This window comes from Mustelus asterias, chromosome 2 (assembly GCF_964213995.1).
Source record: "Mustelus asterias chromosome 2, sMusAst1.hap1.1, whole genome shotgun sequence".
NCBI classification, from domain to species: domain Eukaryota; kingdom Metazoa; phylum Chordata; class Chondrichthyes; order Carcharhiniformes; family Triakidae; genus Mustelus; species Mustelus asterias.
Genome location: NC_135802.1, coordinates 89,129,074 through 89,148,337, shown reverse-complemented (window position 1 = coordinate 89,148,337; position 19,264 = coordinate 89,129,074). Strand labels below are relative to the sequence as shown.

At 43.9% G+C, this 19,264-nt stretch overlaps 1 protein-coding gene across 2 annotated transcripts in view; it reads left to right on the top strand.

The window, feature by feature from the left end:
- Nucleotides 1-19,264, top strand: part of crppa (CDP-L-ribitol pyrophosphorylase A) — a 325,901-nt gene that overhangs the window by 145,065 nt on the left and 161,572 nt on the right. For both annotated transcript variants that reach the window (XM_078228170.1, XM_078228178.1), the window contains one exon: nucleotides 7,298-7,429. In XM_078228170.1, the coding sequence (XP_078084296.1) occupies nucleotides 7,298-7,429 (132 nt within the window). The remainder of the gene's footprint in view (nucleotides 1-7,297; nucleotides 7,430-19,264) is intronic.

The following is a 19,264-nucleotide window of genomic DNA, read 5'->3' as shown; positions in this document are numbered from 1 at the left end:
AGCGTGCCTTAATGACTATCGGCCGGTGGCTCTGACATTCATCATTATGAAGTGCTTCGAAAGGCTGGTCATGGCAGTAACCAATTCCAGCCTCCCAGACTACCTGGATCCACTACAGTTTGCCTACCGCCGCAACAGGTCCACAGCAGACGCCATTTCCCTGGCACTGCAGTCAACCCTGGAACACCTCGATAAAAAGGACACCTATGACAGACTCCTATTTATTGACTACAGCTCAGCCTTCAACACTATTATTCCCACGAAACTCAACTTCAAACTCCATGGCCTGGGCCTCAGCACCTCCCTCTACGACTGAATCCTGAACATCCTAACTCACAGACCACAATCAGTAAGGATAGGCAACAACGCCTCCACGATCATCCTCAACACCGGTGCGTCACAAGGCTGTGTTCTCAGCCCCCTAAGATACTCCTTATACACCTATGACTGTGCGGCCAAATTCCCCTCCAATTCGATTTTCAAGTTTGCTGACGACACCGCCGTAGTGGGTCAGATCTCAAACAATGATGAGACAGAGTACAGGAATGAGATAGAGAATCTGGTGAACTGGTGCGGCAACAATAATCTCTCCCTCAATGTCAACAAAACGAAGGAGATTGTCATCGACTTCAGGAAGTGTAAAGGAGAATATGCCCCTGTCTACATCAATGGGGACGAAGTAGAAAGGGTCGAGAGCTTCAAGCTTTTAGGTGTCCGGATCATCAACAACCTCTCCTGGTCCCCCCATGTCAACACTATAGTTATGAAAGCCCACCAACATCTCTATTTTCTCAGAAGACTAAGGAAATTTGACATGTCAGCTACGACTCTCACCAACTTTTACAGATACGCCATAGAAAGCATTCTTTCTGGTTGTATCACAGCTTGGTATGACTCCTTTCTGCCCAAGACCACAAGGAACTACAAAAGGTCGTGAATGTAGCCCAAACCATCACGCAAACCAGCCTCCCATCCATTGACTCTGTCTACATTTCCCACTGCCTCAGCAAAGCAGCCAGCATAATTAAGGACTCCACGCACCCTGGACATTCTCTCTTCCACCTTCTTCCATTGGGAAAACAATACAAAAGTCTGAGGTCACGTACCAACTGACTCAAGAACAGCTTCTTCCCTGCAGCTGTCAGACTTTTGAATGGACTTACTGTGCATTAAGTTGATCTTTCTCTACACCCTAGCTATGACTGTAACACTACATTCTGCACTCTCTCGTTTCCTTCTCTATGAACAGCATGTTTTGTATGTATAGCACGCAAGAAACAATACTTTTCACTGTATGTTAATGCATGTGACAATAATAAATGAAATCAAAAATCAGATATTTAACTGATAAGAATAGATACTACATTATAAATAAGTAAATTGGAACAGTTTCAATAAGGAACTTTTGGGTTTTAGCTTACGGCTAAATTATAGTGGAATGATGCATTCTGCGTTATACTTTAGTGTTAAATATGCGTTGGTGCATGTACACACCTGTCACACATTTCCTGACATTTAAAACTCTGAATAGCTGCTGCAACCATGGAACCAGTAGCTGAGTCTGTGCATCTCAGTTCTTGAATTTCAAATGCTGTTCGGGTGAAATGGTGGCTCAAAGTGCGATGGCTGTCAGATGAACAATACTTCTCACTCCAGTCAAATGAGTGAAATGGTAAAAGAAATAGTTTTGAAACTGTTGGACTGCAGTAAATGTGTTAAGAGGCAATGTGTTATTTCGCAAAAAGATGATATAGATGACATTTCCCCCTATTGACACCATGAATGGGGAGAAAATTGCAGCATAATTATTTGTTTAAAAACATTTCCAGAGTGAATTGAATTAAAACTTTCTGAACAGTGTCCATTTTTCTAAATAGAAAAGCTTCAATATTGTAGAATCTGATGAGTGCAAATTAATCAAAAGAGAAATGGATGTTATGGGTCTTTACTTGCAGTAAACAACATGCCCCATGGCCTGGGCCTCAGCACCTCCCTCTGCGACTGAATCCTGAACATCCGAACTCACAGACCACAATCAGTAAGGATAGGCAACAACACCTCCACGATCATGTATGAACATGTTGGTTTGCAGTGTGAGCGAGAAACTGAAGAGTGATTTACATTTATTGGCAATTGGAGGCACAGGCAGAAATCGGAGGTAAAGCAATGTAGATGAAGACTAATAATGAAAAGGATAATTTGACTGATTTCATCCCCACGTATTATGAAGACCAGACTAAATATCAGAGAAAGTGGAGAAATTTCATTTTTTAAAAACTATTTTCAAAGAACAAAACAAAGAACAAAGAAAGTTACAGCACAGGAACAGGCCCTTCGGCCCTCCAAGTCTGCACTGACCATGCTGCCTGTCTGAGCTTAATTTTTGCCCCACCACCAAAATAGACCCCATCAGTCTCGCAGCAGACACAGAGGAATTCATCAGGCGAATGAGGCTGAGGGAGTTCTTCCACAAACCCCAAGAGGCCAACAACGAACACAATGAGACAGCCAATGAACCGGAACAGCCGACAGAGAGATCCGCAGTGCATCCGAAGAGGAAAGAGTCGAATTGGACTCCTCCGGAAGGCCGCTGCCCTCGACTTGACATGTAAGCCCAAGCCGTCAGGAGGTGCGTCATCACCAAATTCATCAGCCGCACTCACAAGACAGCCCCGAACATCACCCAAGCACAACGTAACGCCATCCACGCTCTCAAGACCAACCGCAACATTGTCATCAAACCAGCAGACAAAGGAGGGGCCATCGTCATACTGAACAGAACGGATTACTGCAAAGAAGTGTACCGACAACTCAACAACGAGGAACACTACAGACAGTTACCTGCAGATCCGACCAAAGAACACACCCGTCAACTCAACACTCTGATCAAGACCTTTGATCCGGACCTTCAGAACATCCTCCGTGCTCTCATCCCACGTACTCCCTGCGTTGGAGATCTCTACTGCCTCCCGAAGATACACAAGGCAAACACACCCGGCCGTCCCATTGTATCGGGCAATGGGACCCTGTGCGAGAACCTCTCCGGCTATGTCGCGGGCATCCTGAAACCCATTGTACAAAGAACCCCCAGCTTTTGTCGCGACACGACGGACTTCCTACAGAAACTCGGCACACATGGAGCAGTTGAACCAGGAGCGCTCCTCGTCACAATGGATGTCTCAGCACTCGACACCAGCATCCCCCATGACGATGGCATTGCTGCAACGGCCTCAGTGCTCAGCGCCAACAACTGCCAGTTTCCAGATGCAATTTTACATCTCATCCGCTTCATCCTGGACCACAATATCTTCACCTTCAACAACCAGTTCTTCATCCAGACACACGGAACAGCCATGGGGACCAAATTCGCACCTCAATATGCCAACATCTTCATGCACAGGTTCGAACAAGACTTCTTCACCGCACGGGACCTTCAACCGATGCTATACACTAGATACATCGATGACATTTTCTTCCTTTGGACTCATGGTGAACAATCACTGAAACAACTCTATGATGACATCAACAAGTTCCATCCCACCATCAGAGTCACCATAGACTACTCTCCGGAATCGGTTGCATTCTTGGACACACGCATCTCCATTAAGGACGGTCACCTCAGCACCTTACTGTACCGCAAGCCCACGGATAACCTCACGATGCTCCACTTCTCCAGCTCCCACCCTAAACACGTTAAAGAAGCCATCCCCTACGGACAAGCCCTCCGTATACACAGGATCTGCTCGGATGAGGAGGATCGCAACAGACACCTCCAGACGCTGAAAGATGCCCTCATAAGAACAGGATATAGCGCTCGACTCATTGATCAACAGTTCCAACGCGCCACAGCGACAAACCGCACCGACCTCCTCAGAAGACAAACACGGGACACAGTGGACAGAGTACCCTTCGTTGTCCAGTACTTCCCCGGAGCGGAGAAGCTACGGCATCTCCTCCGGAGCCTTCAACATGTCATTGATGAAGACGAACATCTCGCCAAGGCCATCCCCACACCCCCACTTCTTGCCTTCAAACAACCACGCAACCTCAAACAGACCATTGTCCGCAGCAAACTACCCAGCCTTCAGGAAAACAGTGACCATGACACCACACAACCCTGCCACAGCAACCTCTGCAAGATGTGCCGGATCATCGACACAGATGCCATCATCTCACGTGAGAACACCATCCACCAGGTACACGGTACATACTCTTGCAATTCGGCCAACGTTGTCTACCTGATACGCTGCAAGAAAGGATGTCCCGAGGCATGGTACATTGGGGAAACTATGCAGACGCTGCGACAACGGATGAATGAACACCGCTCGACAATCACCAGGCAAGACTGTTCTCTTCCTGTTGGGGAGCACTTCAGCGGTCACGGGCATTCGGCCTCTGATATTCGGGTAAGCGGTCTCCAAGGCGGCCTTCGCGACACACGACAGCGCAGAGTCGCTGAGCAGAAACTGATAGCCAAGTTCCGCACACACGAGGACGGCCTCAACCGGGATATTGGGTTCATGTCACACTATTTGTAACCCCCACAGTTGCCTAGACCTGCAGAGTTTCACTGGCTGTCTTGTCTGGAGACAATACACATCTTTTTAGCCTGTCTTGATGCTCTCTCCACTCACATTGTTTTGTTTCTTAAAGACTTGATTCGTTGTAAGTATTCGCATTCCAACCATTATTCATGTAAATTGAGTTTGTGTCTTTATAAGCTCTGTTTGTGAACAGAATTCCCACTCACCTGAAGAAGGGGCTTAGAGCTCTGAAAGCTTGTGTGGCTTTTGCTACCAAATGAACCTGTTGGACTTTAACCTGGTGTTGTTAAACTTCTTACTGAACTAAAAACCCCTACCCTTCTGGGGACCATATCCCTCTATTCCCATCCTATTCATGTATTTGTCAAGATGCCCTTAAAAATCACTATCGTATCTGCTTCCACTACCTCCCCCGGCTATATTTTCTTTCTTCGTGGAACATGCAGTATTTCCCAGCTGGGAGAGTGGACAAGCAGGTAGCTGAGTCGAGTAATATATCCCTCAAATTTTCAGGCTCTCTTCATCTCAACTCATGTTTCTGGGAAAATATCTGCCCTTTTGACTACAAAATCCCAATATGATGCCATTGGATCAGGAGCTCAAAATATCAAGCACCTTGGATGCACAATGTGCTTATTACCACAGTTAAGGAAGCGTGTAAGTGCTTAGCATGTTCTGCCAGATATTGTTCATGTTGTTTCCTGTGCAATCTCTCTTTATAAATTCTGCCCATTTTTAGACAATCCAGTTTATTCAAATTTTGTAATTAAAATCTATGTTCAGTTTCTACCATCGTCACTCATATGTTACTTATTTAAATTGCATGTTTAATTATATTTGACCTTCTTAACCTAGTGTAGATCACTTCAAAATTGGGAGCAGTTTGGAGACTGTCACCTTCAAAAAAAATAGCGGTTTCAGAAAAAAGCAAGAAGAATGAGCTGCATTTAAGGACCAGGAGTTATAAAGGGAAATGCGCAGAGTTGAACTTATTTTCTCTGGAGAAAAGAAGATTGAGCCAGATTGTGATCCAGATCTTTAAAATGCTGAGACAAAAGTGAGTTTGATGGTAAAAGATAATTGGAGTTGGGCTTTGAGTTTACAAGTGGAGAGCACAGGTTTAAAATGGACAAGTCTCAGGCAAGATGAGGGATTAGAAGAATATTCATGGAGATATTGCAACTGTGGAAAGCAGTTAATAGTGTGTGCCAATCCTTTAGAGGAGCTGGACAAATATATGATTGGGAACATGATTGAAGATTATAGACTGAAATAATCAAACACTCTGAGGTATTTATGAAAAGAAAATAAACTTCAAATGTTAGAATTGAGAAATAAATCCTGGAAATATATGGTGTGCCAAAAAGAAAGAATACATATACTTTTAGATGCATACCCTTCAGCACAACTGAAAACAGCATTTTCAGGTTTCACTTCTGCGGTACATTGACATTCATAATTTGCAAACTGTGTGCATGTTGTTGCCACGTTGACCAATTTTGGATGTAAAGTTCGATATATTCTGCAATTTCTCCAGGTTTTCCTTGTGGTGGGCAGATGATAGAGTGATGCTTTATCATTAATTGTATTGCAACAATGAATACAAGGAAGACACATTAGGTTCCAGGAGTCCACAATTGCTATGATGTGAGGAAGGGGATTTGATCTTATTGTCTCAGATTTTGCAGTCAATTGCACTTGCTGTTGATCTCGAAGGAAGTTGTCCGCAGTGATCTCAACTATAGTGTGAATTTCACCTTTCTTGATGTTAGTTTTATTCAGGCATCAGCTCAAAGGGATCTGAAATGTCCAGCAATAGTGATGACTTTAGGAAGGCTGAACAGCTAATCACATTGAAGAATTTTGGCAGTGAGCAAACCAGGAAGTTAAAAATCTTTGATTATCCTGCACATTTTAATCATTTTACAGATGGTGAAATGAAGACATACATGTGGCATTAAGTTGGAATTTGAAATCTACACAGCCATTAAAATAGCCTTATTTTAAACATCTGTACATTTGTTTTTACTATAATGGAGAAATCTGACTTTTCACAATATAAAATCAGCTTTTCAGGACTAGGGAGGTTGTCGGGAAGTAATTGTGAACTCAGTGCACTGTGAAGAACCCTGTTACACTTCATTCAACAAGCTGTGACTTTTTGAAGGGTTTTGGCAGTGAGACTAATCATATAAAACTGGACCAAAACATAAAATGCTGGAAAATCTCTGCAGATCTGACAGCATCAATGGGGAGAGAACAGAGTTAACGTTTCAGTCTGGATGACAGTACAGACGCTGTCAGACCTGCTGACATTTTTCAGCATTTTCTGTTCTTGTTTCAGATTCCAGCATCTGCAGTAGTTTGCTTTGAGCATAAAATTGGAAGTGGTTTCAAGTGACTTCTACGATTGCCATCTGCGGGAACTTCAGAAGCATACGCGGCAGAGGAACAGGAAATCACTGACAGCAGCTTCTGGAATTCCACATTTAACTGCACGTGTGTAGATGCCAGAAGTTGCTGTCAGTTTTCAGAGAGGTAATGACAGCGAACATTGACAGTTTTGTTGTCATTATAACAGCCAAATCCAGGCCATTAGTTTCCCTCTTGGAAGTGATAAACACCTCTGACTTTAACTGCACTGTGATAATTCAGTATCGTTGGCCATTTATTCCCATCTTGTGCCTTTATTTTCTATTAAGGACAAAGGTATTTTATTTCATTTATAAGTGCAGATTGTTTTTTTGCTACAGGTGCACTTGAGCAACTTGGAACCTGCAGCTCTTTGCATTCGAATGGAAGACTTTACCAACATCAGAGAACTGGCAAAGGAAGCCAATCAGAAAAATATTTTAGTTTACAGGCTACTGATTAATTACACCCAGGTAGGGATCGTTTCTTTGTGCTTTACTTATTGCTTTAGAAAGTATACATTAATCCATCTCAAATTCAGTGCAGTCAAAATGCTAACAGTTCTTCTTTGTTTCATTTTGCGGTTTGTAAAACTTAAGGAACCCATTTTGGGAAAACCAACTGGAAAAAAGCGTGGAGAACATTTTGTCACTAGATTGTGCTGTCTTTCATTAAGCCACCACATGAAATTTTACTGATCCATTATTACCTTTTGACCATCAATAGTGATGACTTGGTGTTGAGTAAATGGTTTGCTTTAAATTTTTTTTGGGTATGCCATCCAGCAAAATATGCTAGTTTGATCTATTATCAACTTTCCATGTTCTTTTTTGTTTGATTGTATACATGGGGTCGGAATTTCATGATCCCAATCTGGACCAAATCAATGCAGGACTGGAAAAAAATAGCCACCGAGCAGAACGCCCTCAGCCATTTTCACGAGGGCAGGGGAAGGAACAGGCCCTGGAGTCTACCTGCTAATACTAAGGATGGGATAACTATGGGCAGGATTTTATGGCTTCACTCGAGTGAGATCAGAAATTCCTGATGAGATGAATGGACATTCCCATTGTGCGTCCCTCGCCCTCTCCGATTCCGTGCCGGGCGGGGCGATACAATTCCGGAGTATGAATAAATATTAATCTTTTCCCATTACTTTACACCTCAAAACACCTGAGATAGAAATTCTGAGGTGAGTTTGTTTACTTGGGGACTTTTCTGGGCTCTTGGCTGCAAGCCAGCTGCCTAATCATTTTACAAATGATTGCTTCTGTTTGCGCAGCTGGTATGAATAATCTGTTATTTTACTTGGGGGTGGGGGTGTGGTTTATGTGCTATTCAATGGCTTCCAGCTGGGAATATAATGGATGAGTGGGGAGGGGGGTTAAATAGATCAGTCATTTTGAATTTCTATAGATTGTGAGACTTTCCCAATATTGTTTAACCTGCACTGCTGATTCCATTGGAAGAACTGAGCGGATGGTTTTGGTGAATGGAAATGATCTTTTAACCTCTGCTCTGGCACCATTCCATTCCCATCCCAGTGAACAGGTCCATCTGTGAACCAATTAAGTCCAAATCCTCTTTCCTGGCAGCCTAGGGATAGAGGCAGAACCGTGATGGCGGGATAAGTCACGCATCCCTTTCCCACCTCCAAGATGAAAATCCAAGCCCCTGTCTTATCATTGTAAAATTATTGAGAAATATTCTATGTTTGCTTATAGTGGTGGTATCAATTTGTCAGTAGTAAACGGTACAAATATCATCCTTGAAACGATCATATGCTAGGACAAGTAATATTTAGTTATCCACTCCGTACTAGACTGGAGTGGGTCCTCTCAGTGGATGGTAAAAGCAGGCAAGTGATTAAAAGCTCTTCGTCAGCAATATTGTGCAGAATTCTGAATGCACCGCTCTTTTTCAACTGTCCACTTCAGTTCCCCTTAGTAGCCTTCGCTTTGCTGCTCGTTTCCAGCCAACAAAGTCAGACGGTATTGGATCAACTCTTCTGTAAGCTGATGCGCTGGCCCATATATTTTCCTTTGACTGCACTTTCTACGTCCACTACAGGCCTTAGGAAACTGACGAAAAATGCTTCACTACATTTATTTCCTTGCGTCGTGTGAAAGGCAGCATATATCACCTCGATTGGTAACATCCACAGCCTCCCTTTAGATTATGACTGCAAAAACTATTGACTTTAAAGACAAAGCAGATTTGCTTGTGCCAGTGAGAAGAACACATGTTGAATATAAAGCTAGCTACTTACTGAACTGGCTGGCATTACATTTCACACATACTGGATTAGAATCAAAACCTACTTAAATAGGCAAACTCAGTTTTGATTCTTCAAAACAACAGCTCCACTGAGATCAGTGAAGATGAGCTTGTTATTTCTTCTGGAGCTCATAGACAGTGGTTGACATCAAACATAGAAACACAGAGAAGGATTTTCTGAGCCTCCCACTGCATGTTTTGTCGCGGCAGAGGTGTCCCACCATTGGCCGGTGGTGGAATAGTCTGGTCCTGCCACTGTCGATGGAGTTTCCCATTTTATGCATCCCCTGTTGCCGGGAAACCCATGGTGGCAGTCCACCACCGGCGGGATGGGAAGATCCTGCCGGCAGCAATGGACAGAAAATTACTGACATAGAAACTCAAAGCAGGAATAGGCCATTTGGCCCTATGAACCTGCTCCACCATTCAATATGATCATGGCTGATTTTTGATCTCAATCCCAGATTCCCACTTTCTCCCCATATGTCTTGCCATTAAAATCTTTAAAATATACCTCTTTCTTGAATACAATGAATGTCTTGACGAGGAGCATTTTTGACTAATTCATCGAAATAATGGAACTTGTGGCTGGAGTTAAGGTCTGACAAATTGGGAACTTTCAGACGGTGGACCAGTTAAATGATTCCAATGCTATTTAACTTAACTGGCATGAGCAGCATATCAAAGTTGAGTGAATTATCATGACTCGCACAGTTCTCCTCTTATCATCTAAAAATCTGATGGATAATTGAGATTGCATTTTAGTATTATAATTGGATATCCAATGGACCATGTTTAAATGGAGAATAATGTGCAGTGCTGCTATTCTGGTTGAGTTCCACTACTTCATGCACTATTATTTTTCCGCTCTGTATTTTCTTAGCTTTCAAGGAGAAGTATGTACATTCCTCATTAATTCTTTGAGTTCTGCACTCACTGGGCAGTTGGTGGCACAGTTCATTGATGCAATGTGAGGTTACATCACAACTTTGGGTAGGTCATAAGGAGGAAGTTCTGAAAGCCAGTTAGCATGGGAAAATCTGAAAATAGGAAGGGGAGAATGGAATAACACTTTATAGAGTTGGTATTTTCATGTAAGAGTTCATTCAGAAAAAAAATACACGTGTTTGCAAACTAATCAACTGTTAAAAAGAGGCTGTATTTCAAATCCTCAAGTTACTCAGCTATTCAGAGATATGAATGCTTGATTTATTTCAGCTGGATTAGTGCTGATTTGACTATGCTTCCTTTAAGATCTGATTTGAGTTGTTTCATGCGTGATCACCTAAGAATGTCTCCTGTTTGGATCTGAATGTTCTTGTCTCTTCTTCCTGTTCAAAATCCAAGGCATCTGTCTTGAGTGAAGCCAAGTTTAACTTTACAAAAGTAAGATAAGTTTGTTGGTATTTTTCCTAGCAGAAGGAAATCTTAATGAATCAGCCACTTGAGCATGGCTCATTTCCAAATACTTATTGACTGCCTGTAAGCCATTTATCTTTGTCAAACCATCTGGTTTACTGAATGAAGCAAATATAAAAATTTGACTGCTGTGGTAGAGGAGTCACTGTTTATTCAAGGTAAGGGTCACTCACTGTAACTACCGAGCAACTGTTTATTCACAGTAAGGGTCATTCACTGTGTAACTGTACAGAGTTACTGTTTGTTCAAGGCAAGGGTCATTCATCGTGTAACAGTACAATGTCACTGTTTATTCAGGGTAAAGGTCACCTACTGTAACTACTCAATATTTACTTATTCAGTATCAGAGCCACTCACTGTGTACAGATTATAGAATGGTCTCCATAGAAGGAGACCACTTGGCCCTTTGTGTCAATTCTGGCTCTCTGAAGGAGCAATTCACTTTTTGCCAGCTGCACTCACCTGCCTTTTCCGCATAGCCCTACATGTTCTTTCTTTTCAGAGAATAAACTAATTCTCTCTTGATAGACCCTGCCTTGAGTCACTCTTAGACAGTACATTCTGGATCCTAACCACTCGCTGCTTGAAGGAGTTACTCCTCATGCAGCCATTGCTTATTTTGCCAGTTACCTTAAATATGCCCTCTGGTTCTCGATTGTTCCACCAATGGGAACAGTTTTTCCCTATCTATTTTGTCCGATCCCTCAGGATTTTATATACCTCTATCAAATCTCCTCTCAAACTTCTGTTCTGGAAAGAAAATAGTTCCAGCTTTTCCAGTCTATCTACTTAACTGAAGTTCCTCATCCCTAAAAACATTCTCATGAATTTTGCACCCCCTTGAATGCCTTCACATCCTTCCCAAAGCGTGGTGCCCAGAACTGGATGAAATACTCCCATTGGGGCCGAATTTGTGTTTTATACAAGATTAACATTCTCTGTAACTGTACAGATGGAGTGGTTTTTTCAGCTCAAGGGTCACTCATTGTAACTGCGCTCTGTTGTATTCATCTCGAAGTAAGGTTAAATCTGAGTAATGATGACAACGTAGGAGAAATTTCTTTGGACCAGGGATTGAAGCGTTTGGCAATTTAGTGAATACACGTTCTGAGAAACCAGAAATGGATTATTGTTTTTCTCTCTCTGGCTATGGAGCAATTGAACAAGAGTTCACAGGGCCTCAAAAGTCCCGTTACTCACAGGTTTCTCTCTCACAGCGAGAGCACTTTTGGAGGGAGGTATACCTGCAAACAGAGGGCTCCGATGCAGTGAGCAGCCTGGGAAACCGACACCGTGATTGGGGTAGTTAGGGTTGCCAACTCTGGGCTGTGGTATTCTTGGAGGTTTCAGGACCTCCTCTCTTCAATTCTCCCACACCTACATCCATGCCATTGATCACTCAACACCCTCATTCTTGTGGCATCCCACTCTCACCCTACACCATTGACCACTGTGCACATCCATCCTCACAGTTCCCTGCCTCCACACTCCTGCCATTGGTTAGCCTACGTATCCATCCTTACGACACTGCCTTCCTGTGGTCAACTGGAAAGTGAACTGACCTATTGGGTGATTCTTTATAGATTCTTGATATGATCCTTTTTATAACTGATATCAAAAATGTTAAAAAGTAAGTTTTTTTTAAAAAAGTGCCTCCAAGGATCGATGGGGCCGGGGAATGGGACTGACTGGATTGTGGTACCAAGAGCTGGAAAGGATTCAATGGGCAGAATCACCTTCTGTGCCCTAAAGATATTATGTTTTGGATTTTTGCAGACCAAGTGGAATTGGGTGGAGAGTTCATTTGCAGGAGCCGGTCAGTGCTGAAGTAGATGATTGGAGAAGGGACAGGTCTGCTGGCCAATTAGTGGTGGCAGTAGGGCAGTACCAGAATGGAGGTGGGAAACGGTACAGTCTGAACTGACTCAGCTGCCGTTGCTCTGCTGTGTGTGAGTTAAAATAGCAAATTCAAGTTGACCAGGGCAGATGAGAGAGATGGAACCTGGGATCTGTTTGGGAAATGTTGGTGTTATTAAAATTACTTTGCTGTGCAATAGATTTTAATCAAAAATGTGCACTTTTTAAATCACTTGGAGCATTTTCAACGCGGCTGTATCTGTTTGTGACAGGCTGGAGTTCATAAAATAGAATTATAGAATCCCAACAGTGCAGAAGGAGGCCATTCAGCCCATTGAGTTTGCGCTGACCACATTCCCATCCAGGCCCTATTCCTGTAACCCCACATATTTATCCTGCTAATCCCCTGACACTAGGGTCAATTTAGCATGGCCTATCAACCTAATCCGCACATCTTTGGGCTGTGGGAGGAAACCGGAGCATCCAGAGGAAACCCATGCAGACACGGGGAGAATGTGCAAACTCTGCACAGTGACTCAAGCCAGGAATTGAACCCAGGTCCCCGGCGCTGTGTGGCAGCAGTGCTAACCCACTGTGCCACTATGCTGCCCTTGTCATTCAGCTTTACACAGCTCCCAACGGCTCCCTGCCCTTGTGAGATTTTCAGATCTTTAGAACGCAAGTTCTTAATGAGCTCCTTAATACAAAAATGATGCAGGCGACTTCACTTTCTTGCCTCCCCCCACCACCGTCCTCAAGAAAGGCAGCAGGGTTGGTGGGAACAGAAGTGCTAGACCAACTCTGTTGGTGCCATTTATTTTTAGTTGCCCACCTTCATGCTAACCTATTTCGGCGCATGAAAATCCAGACTTATGACTCCTTGCTGCTGACAGGGGTTGCACTCAGTGGGATGGTCAGTTTGGTTGTGAGTTTCTATTCATTAAATTTAAACTACAAGAAAACATGGGTTGTATATGGCAAATTCCTATTTGACAGTTCATTTGAGAGCCGCTCCCCACTGACTTGGAAGGCAACCTATGCACTTAGCGTGAGTTTAACTGTGTCACTTAATTTCTTGACAGATGAGTTCCTGCTGTTATCTCTATCTTGATATGAGCTCATTCTCTTGGTTAAATATCTCCTCTGCTTTCTCATTCAAGAAGTGATGCGCGAGTGGGGAAAAATCCTCTCAATCAGTGTTCTTGTGGTTTTTATTTATTCAACTGGAGATCTTCTGAAAAAAAGCAGATTTACATACAGTTACAGCATGTTTCTGAGAAAATTTCCAGTGTTTTCTTTATTTTCTTTATTTTCGGTAAGTTGATTATGAAGGTCACAATTTGGAAAAATATTTTTCAATGCAATGGAAATTGCTCCAACGTTGTTTGGCTCAAAAAGTTAACTGTTGAAAAGCAGATCCTCTCGGTATTTGAATAGAAAGAGCATTCTTTTGCCTCAGAAAGTGCTTTTAAATGGTTTGCCATGGTGTCGGAGAACTTCAGCCTAACAAACATGGAGCTCAGCTGCTCAGTGAAGGACGTGACATGTCATCATTAGCTGCTACTTTCCAGATATATGTGACAAGAGATTGGAAGGAAGTTACTTGCAATGCAGATCTCTGGGGGTGAGCCGAGTGAGAAAGCTCAGGTGGTTAGGGGCTGTAAAAGACTGGGCCTTGTGATTGGGGACTCCACAATTAAGGGGACAGATAGGAGGGTCGGAACTAAAGGTAGGGACTCAGGGTTGGTGTGTTGCCTACCAGGGGCTGGGGTCCGGGATGTGTCTGACAGGGTATTCAGGACTCTTAGGGGGGAGGGAGATAAACCACAAGTTATTGTACATGTGGGGACACACGACATAGGGAGGATAGGGGAAGGGGATATTAGGCAGGGATTTATGGAGTTGGGGTGGAAACTAAAGGCCAAGACTGACAGAGTGGTTATCTCTGGACTCTTGCCTGTACCACGGGATAGTTTAGAGAGGAATAGGGAGAGGGAAGGTTTGAATTCATGGCTGAGGGGATGGTGCAGGAGGGAGGGGTTCAGGTACTTAAGCAATTGGGGCTCGTACTGGGGAAGGTGTGACCTCTATGAGAAGGATGGTCTACACCTTAATCAGAAGGGGACCAATATCCTGGGGGGTAAATTTGCTAAGGCCATGCAGGGAGGTTTAAACTGATTCGGGGGGGGGGAGGGATCCTGAGTAGTGGGGCTGAAAGTGAGGGATGCATGGATGGGGACTGCAATGCACGGCATTGCAGAGGTGGGGTGGAGCAGGGTTTGAAATGTGTATACTTCAATGCCAGGAGTATTCGCAATAAAGTGGGTGAACTTGCAGCGTGGATCAGTACCTGGGACTTCGATGTTGTGGCTATTTCAGAGACATGGATAGAGCAGGGGCAGGAATGGATGCTGCAGGTCCCGGGGTTCAAATGTTTTAGTCGAAGTAGGGAAGGAGGTAGAAGAGGGGGAGGGGTAGCATTATTGGTCAGAGATTGTATCACAGTGTCAGAGAGGAGGTTTGATGAGGACTTATCTGTTGAGGTAGTATGGGCGGAGATTAGAAATAGGAGAGGAGAGGTCACCCTGTTGGGAGTCTTTTATAGACCTCCTAAAAGTTCTAGAGAGGTTGAGGAAAGGATTGCGGAGTCAATCCTGCTTAGGAGTGAAAGTAATAGGGCAATTGTTATGGGGGATTTTAACTTGACTAATATTGACTGGAATTGTTATAGCTCTAACTCGTTAGAGGGGTCAGTTTTTGTTCAAAGCGTGCAGGAAGGTTTTTTGACTCAGTATGTAGACAGGCCAACTAGAGGTGAGGCTATATTGGATCTGGTGCTGGGAAATGAGCCAGACCAGGTGCTAGACTTGGAAGTTGGTGTGCATTTTGGTGATAGTGACCACAATTCGGTTACGTTCACCTTAGTGATGGAAAGGGATAGGCATGAACCTCGGGCCAGTGGTTTTAGCTGGGGGAAGGGTAATTATGAGGCTATTAGGAGAGAATTAGGAAACATAGGTTGGACTAGGAGATTACAGGGACTGGGAACGTCCGACATGTGGAGTTTTTTCAAGGAGCAGCTACTGCGAGTCTGTGATAGGTATGTCCCTGTCAGGCAAGGAGGAATTGGTAGGGCTAGGGAACCGTGGTGCACCAAAAAAGTTTCTTTGTTGGTTAAAAAGAAAAAGGAGGCTTATGTTCGGATGAGACGTGAGCATTCGGGTAGTGCACTAGAAAGCTTTAGATTGGCTAAGAGGGAGTTGAAGAGCGAGCTTAGAAGGGCTAAAAGGGGACATGAGAAGACTTTGGCGGATAGGGTTAAAGAGAATCCTAAGGCGTTCTATAGGTATGTCAAGAACAGAAGGTTGGTTAGGGCAAGTTTAGGGCCAGTTATAGATGGCAGAGGGAAGTTATGTGTGGAACCGGAGGAGATTGGTGAAGCATTGAACCAATATTTCTCTTCGGTGTTCACGCAAGGGGACATGAATATAGCTGAGGAGGACACTGGGTTGCAAGGGAGTAGAATAGACAGTATTACAGTTGATAAGGAGGATGTGCAGGATATTCTGGAGGGTCTGAAAATAGATAAATCCCCTGGTCCGGATGGGATTTATCCAAGGATTCTCTGGGAGGCAAGAGAAGTGATTGCAGAGCCTCTGGCTCTGATCTTCAGGTCGTCGTTGGCCTCTGGTATAGTACCAGAAGATTGGAGGTTAGCGAATGTTGTCCCATTGTTTAAGAAGGGGAACAGAGACTTCCCCGGGAATTATAGACCGGTGAGTCTCACTTCTGTTGTCGGCAAGATGTTGGAAAAAATTATAAGGGATAGGATTTATAGTTATTTGGAGAGTAATGAATTGATAGGTGATAGTCAGCATGGTTTTGTGGCAGGTAGGTCGTGCCTTACTAACCTTATTGAGTTTTTTGAGAAAGTGACCAAGGAGGTGGATGGGGGCAAGGCAGTGGACGTGGTATATATGGATTTTAGTAAGGCGTTTGATAAGGTTCACCATGGTAGGCTTCTGCAGAAAATGCAGATGTATGGGATTGGGGGTGATCTAGGAAATTGGATCAGGAATTGGCTAGCGGATAGGAAACAGAGGGTGGTGGTTGATAGTAAATATTCATCATGGAGTGCGGTTACAAGTGGTGTACCTCAGGGATCTGTTTTGGGGCCACTGCTGTTTGTAATATTTATTAATGATCTGGATGAGGGTATAGTTGGGTGGATTAGCAAATTTGCTGATGACACCAAAGTCGGTGGTGTGGTAGACAGTGAGGAAGGGTGTCGTAGTTTGCAGGAAGACTTAGACAGGTTGCAAAGTTGGGCCGAGAGGTGGCGGATGGAGTTTAATGCGGAGAAGTGTGAGGTAATTCACTTTGGTAGGAATAACAGATGTGTTGAGTATAGGGCTAACGGGAGGACTTTGAATAGTGTGGAGGAGCAGAGGGATCTAGGTGTATGTGTGCATAGATCCCTGAAAGTTGGGAATCAAGTAGATAAGGTTGTTAAGAAGGCATATGGTGTCTTGGCGTTTATTGGTAGGGGGATTGAATTTAGGAGTCGTAGCGTTATGTTGCAACTGTACACAACTCTGGTGCGGCCGCACTTGGAGTACTGTGTGCAGTTCTGGTCCCCACATTACAGGAAGGATGTGGAGGCTTTGGAGAGGGTGCAGAGGAGGTTTACCAGGATGTTGCCTGGTATGGAGGGGAGATCCTATGAGGAGAGGCTGAGGGATTTGGGATTGTTTTCGCTGGAAAGGCGGCGGCTAAGAGGGGATCTTATTGAAACATATAAGATGATTAGAGGTTTAGATAGGGTGGATAGTGATAGCCTTTTTCCTCTGATGGAGAAATCCAGCACGAGGGGGCATGGCTTTAAATTGAGGGGGGGTAGTTATAGAACCGATGTCAGGGGTAGGTTCTTTACCCAGAGGGTGGTGAGGGATTGGAATGCCCTGCCAGCATCAGTAGTAAATGCGCCTAGTTTGGGGGCGTTTAAGAGATCCGTAGATAGGTTCATGGACGAAAAGAAATTGGTTTAGGTTGGAGGGTCACAGTTTTTTTTTTTAACTGGTCGGTGCAACATCGTGGGCCGAAGGGCCTGTTCTGCGCTGTAATGTTCTATGTTCTATGTTCTATGTCCCACATGGATTCGTGTGGGGCCTCAATTTATGAATGGTTTAGATAACACAATAGAGAGCCATATATCCACATATGCTGATGACATGAGGATTGCTGACATTGTAATTTTATGCTTCCAGCTACACTACTTGCTAAGATTGTTTAGGTGATGGACAAAACTGTGGCAGATGGATTTCAACGCAGCTTAGTGTGAAGCCATCCATTTTAGACCAATGAAGGACAGATGTGAATAGTTTTTTAAAACCTGGGGAATGGTGGAGGTCCAAAGAAATGTGGACAATATTTATTAAATGTCATAGTCAGATGTAAATGAATGTTTGCCTTTAGATCCACAGGATTAGAATATATGTAGGCAATTAGCCAAAATGAAGGAGAGACTGTCGGCATCTCTCTCTCTTAGAGACAATTGGCATTATAGCTTCAGGGGCATCAAGAATGGGGCTGGCAAGGAGGCTGGTTTCAACTCTACCTCAGCCAATTGAGCTAGCCGTCTCTTGGGGGGTAAAAATACAAAGAAAAGGAAATTTTCCTACAGCTATACAAAGGCTCTGGTTAAACCACATGCAGAATGCTTTGTACACCTTAGGAAGTATATATTGGCTTTCCCGGTGAAGATTCACCAGAATGTTACCAGGGTATCAGGTATTAGATTATGAGAAGAAATTACATAAAACAGGCTTTTGTGAAATACAGAAGTGTTGCTTTGATTCAGATTTTTAGCATTTTGAAAGGCTGTAGATATGGAGAAACTGGTTCTGTTCATGGGAGAGTCTGGGAAAAATGGATGTAACCTTAAAATTAGAGCCAATTAATTCAATAGAGAAGCTAGAAAACACCCTCACACAAAAGGTGGTAGAATGTGGAACTCTCTTCCACACAAAGCAGATGTTAGTTTTATTTATTTCTTCATGGGATGTGGACGTTGCTGGCTAGGCCAGCATTTATTGCCCATCCATAGTTGCCCTTGAGAAAGTGGTAGTGAGCTGTGTACTTGAACTGGTGCAGTCTACGTGATGTAGGTACACCCACAGTGCTGTTAGGAAGAGAGTTCCAGGATTTTGACCCAACAACAATGAAGGACCCGGCGATATAGCTCCAGGTGCATGACTTGGAAGGGAAATTGCAGGTGGTGGTGTCCCATGCAGCTGTTCTTGTTCTTCTGGATGGTATTGGTCGTGGTTTGGAAGGAGCTGTCGAAGGAACCTTGGTAGTGTATTCCTTCAGTGCATCTTGTAAATGGTACACACTGCTGCCACTGTACGTCAGTGGTGGAGAGAGTGAATGTTGAAGGTGGTGGATGAGGTGCCAGTCAAGTGGGCTGTTTTTTCCTGGATGGTGTCAAGCTTCTCAAGTGTTGTTGCAACTGCACTCATCGAGGTGGTGGGAGGGTTTGGAGAATCATGAGAATCGTTCCAGCCGGCAGGATAACTGGCCTCCGTTGGGGCCAACGCAGGGAACCTGCCCACTGACAATTAGGCTCATTACTGATCCACCAAAAGGCAATTAACCCTGAGCTCACAGGAATTTAGTGGTGGCTCAGAGATTCTCCCAAACTCATTTGGGTCTCCAGTGCCTCCATGATGTCCTCCCAGCCAACCTCATCAAAA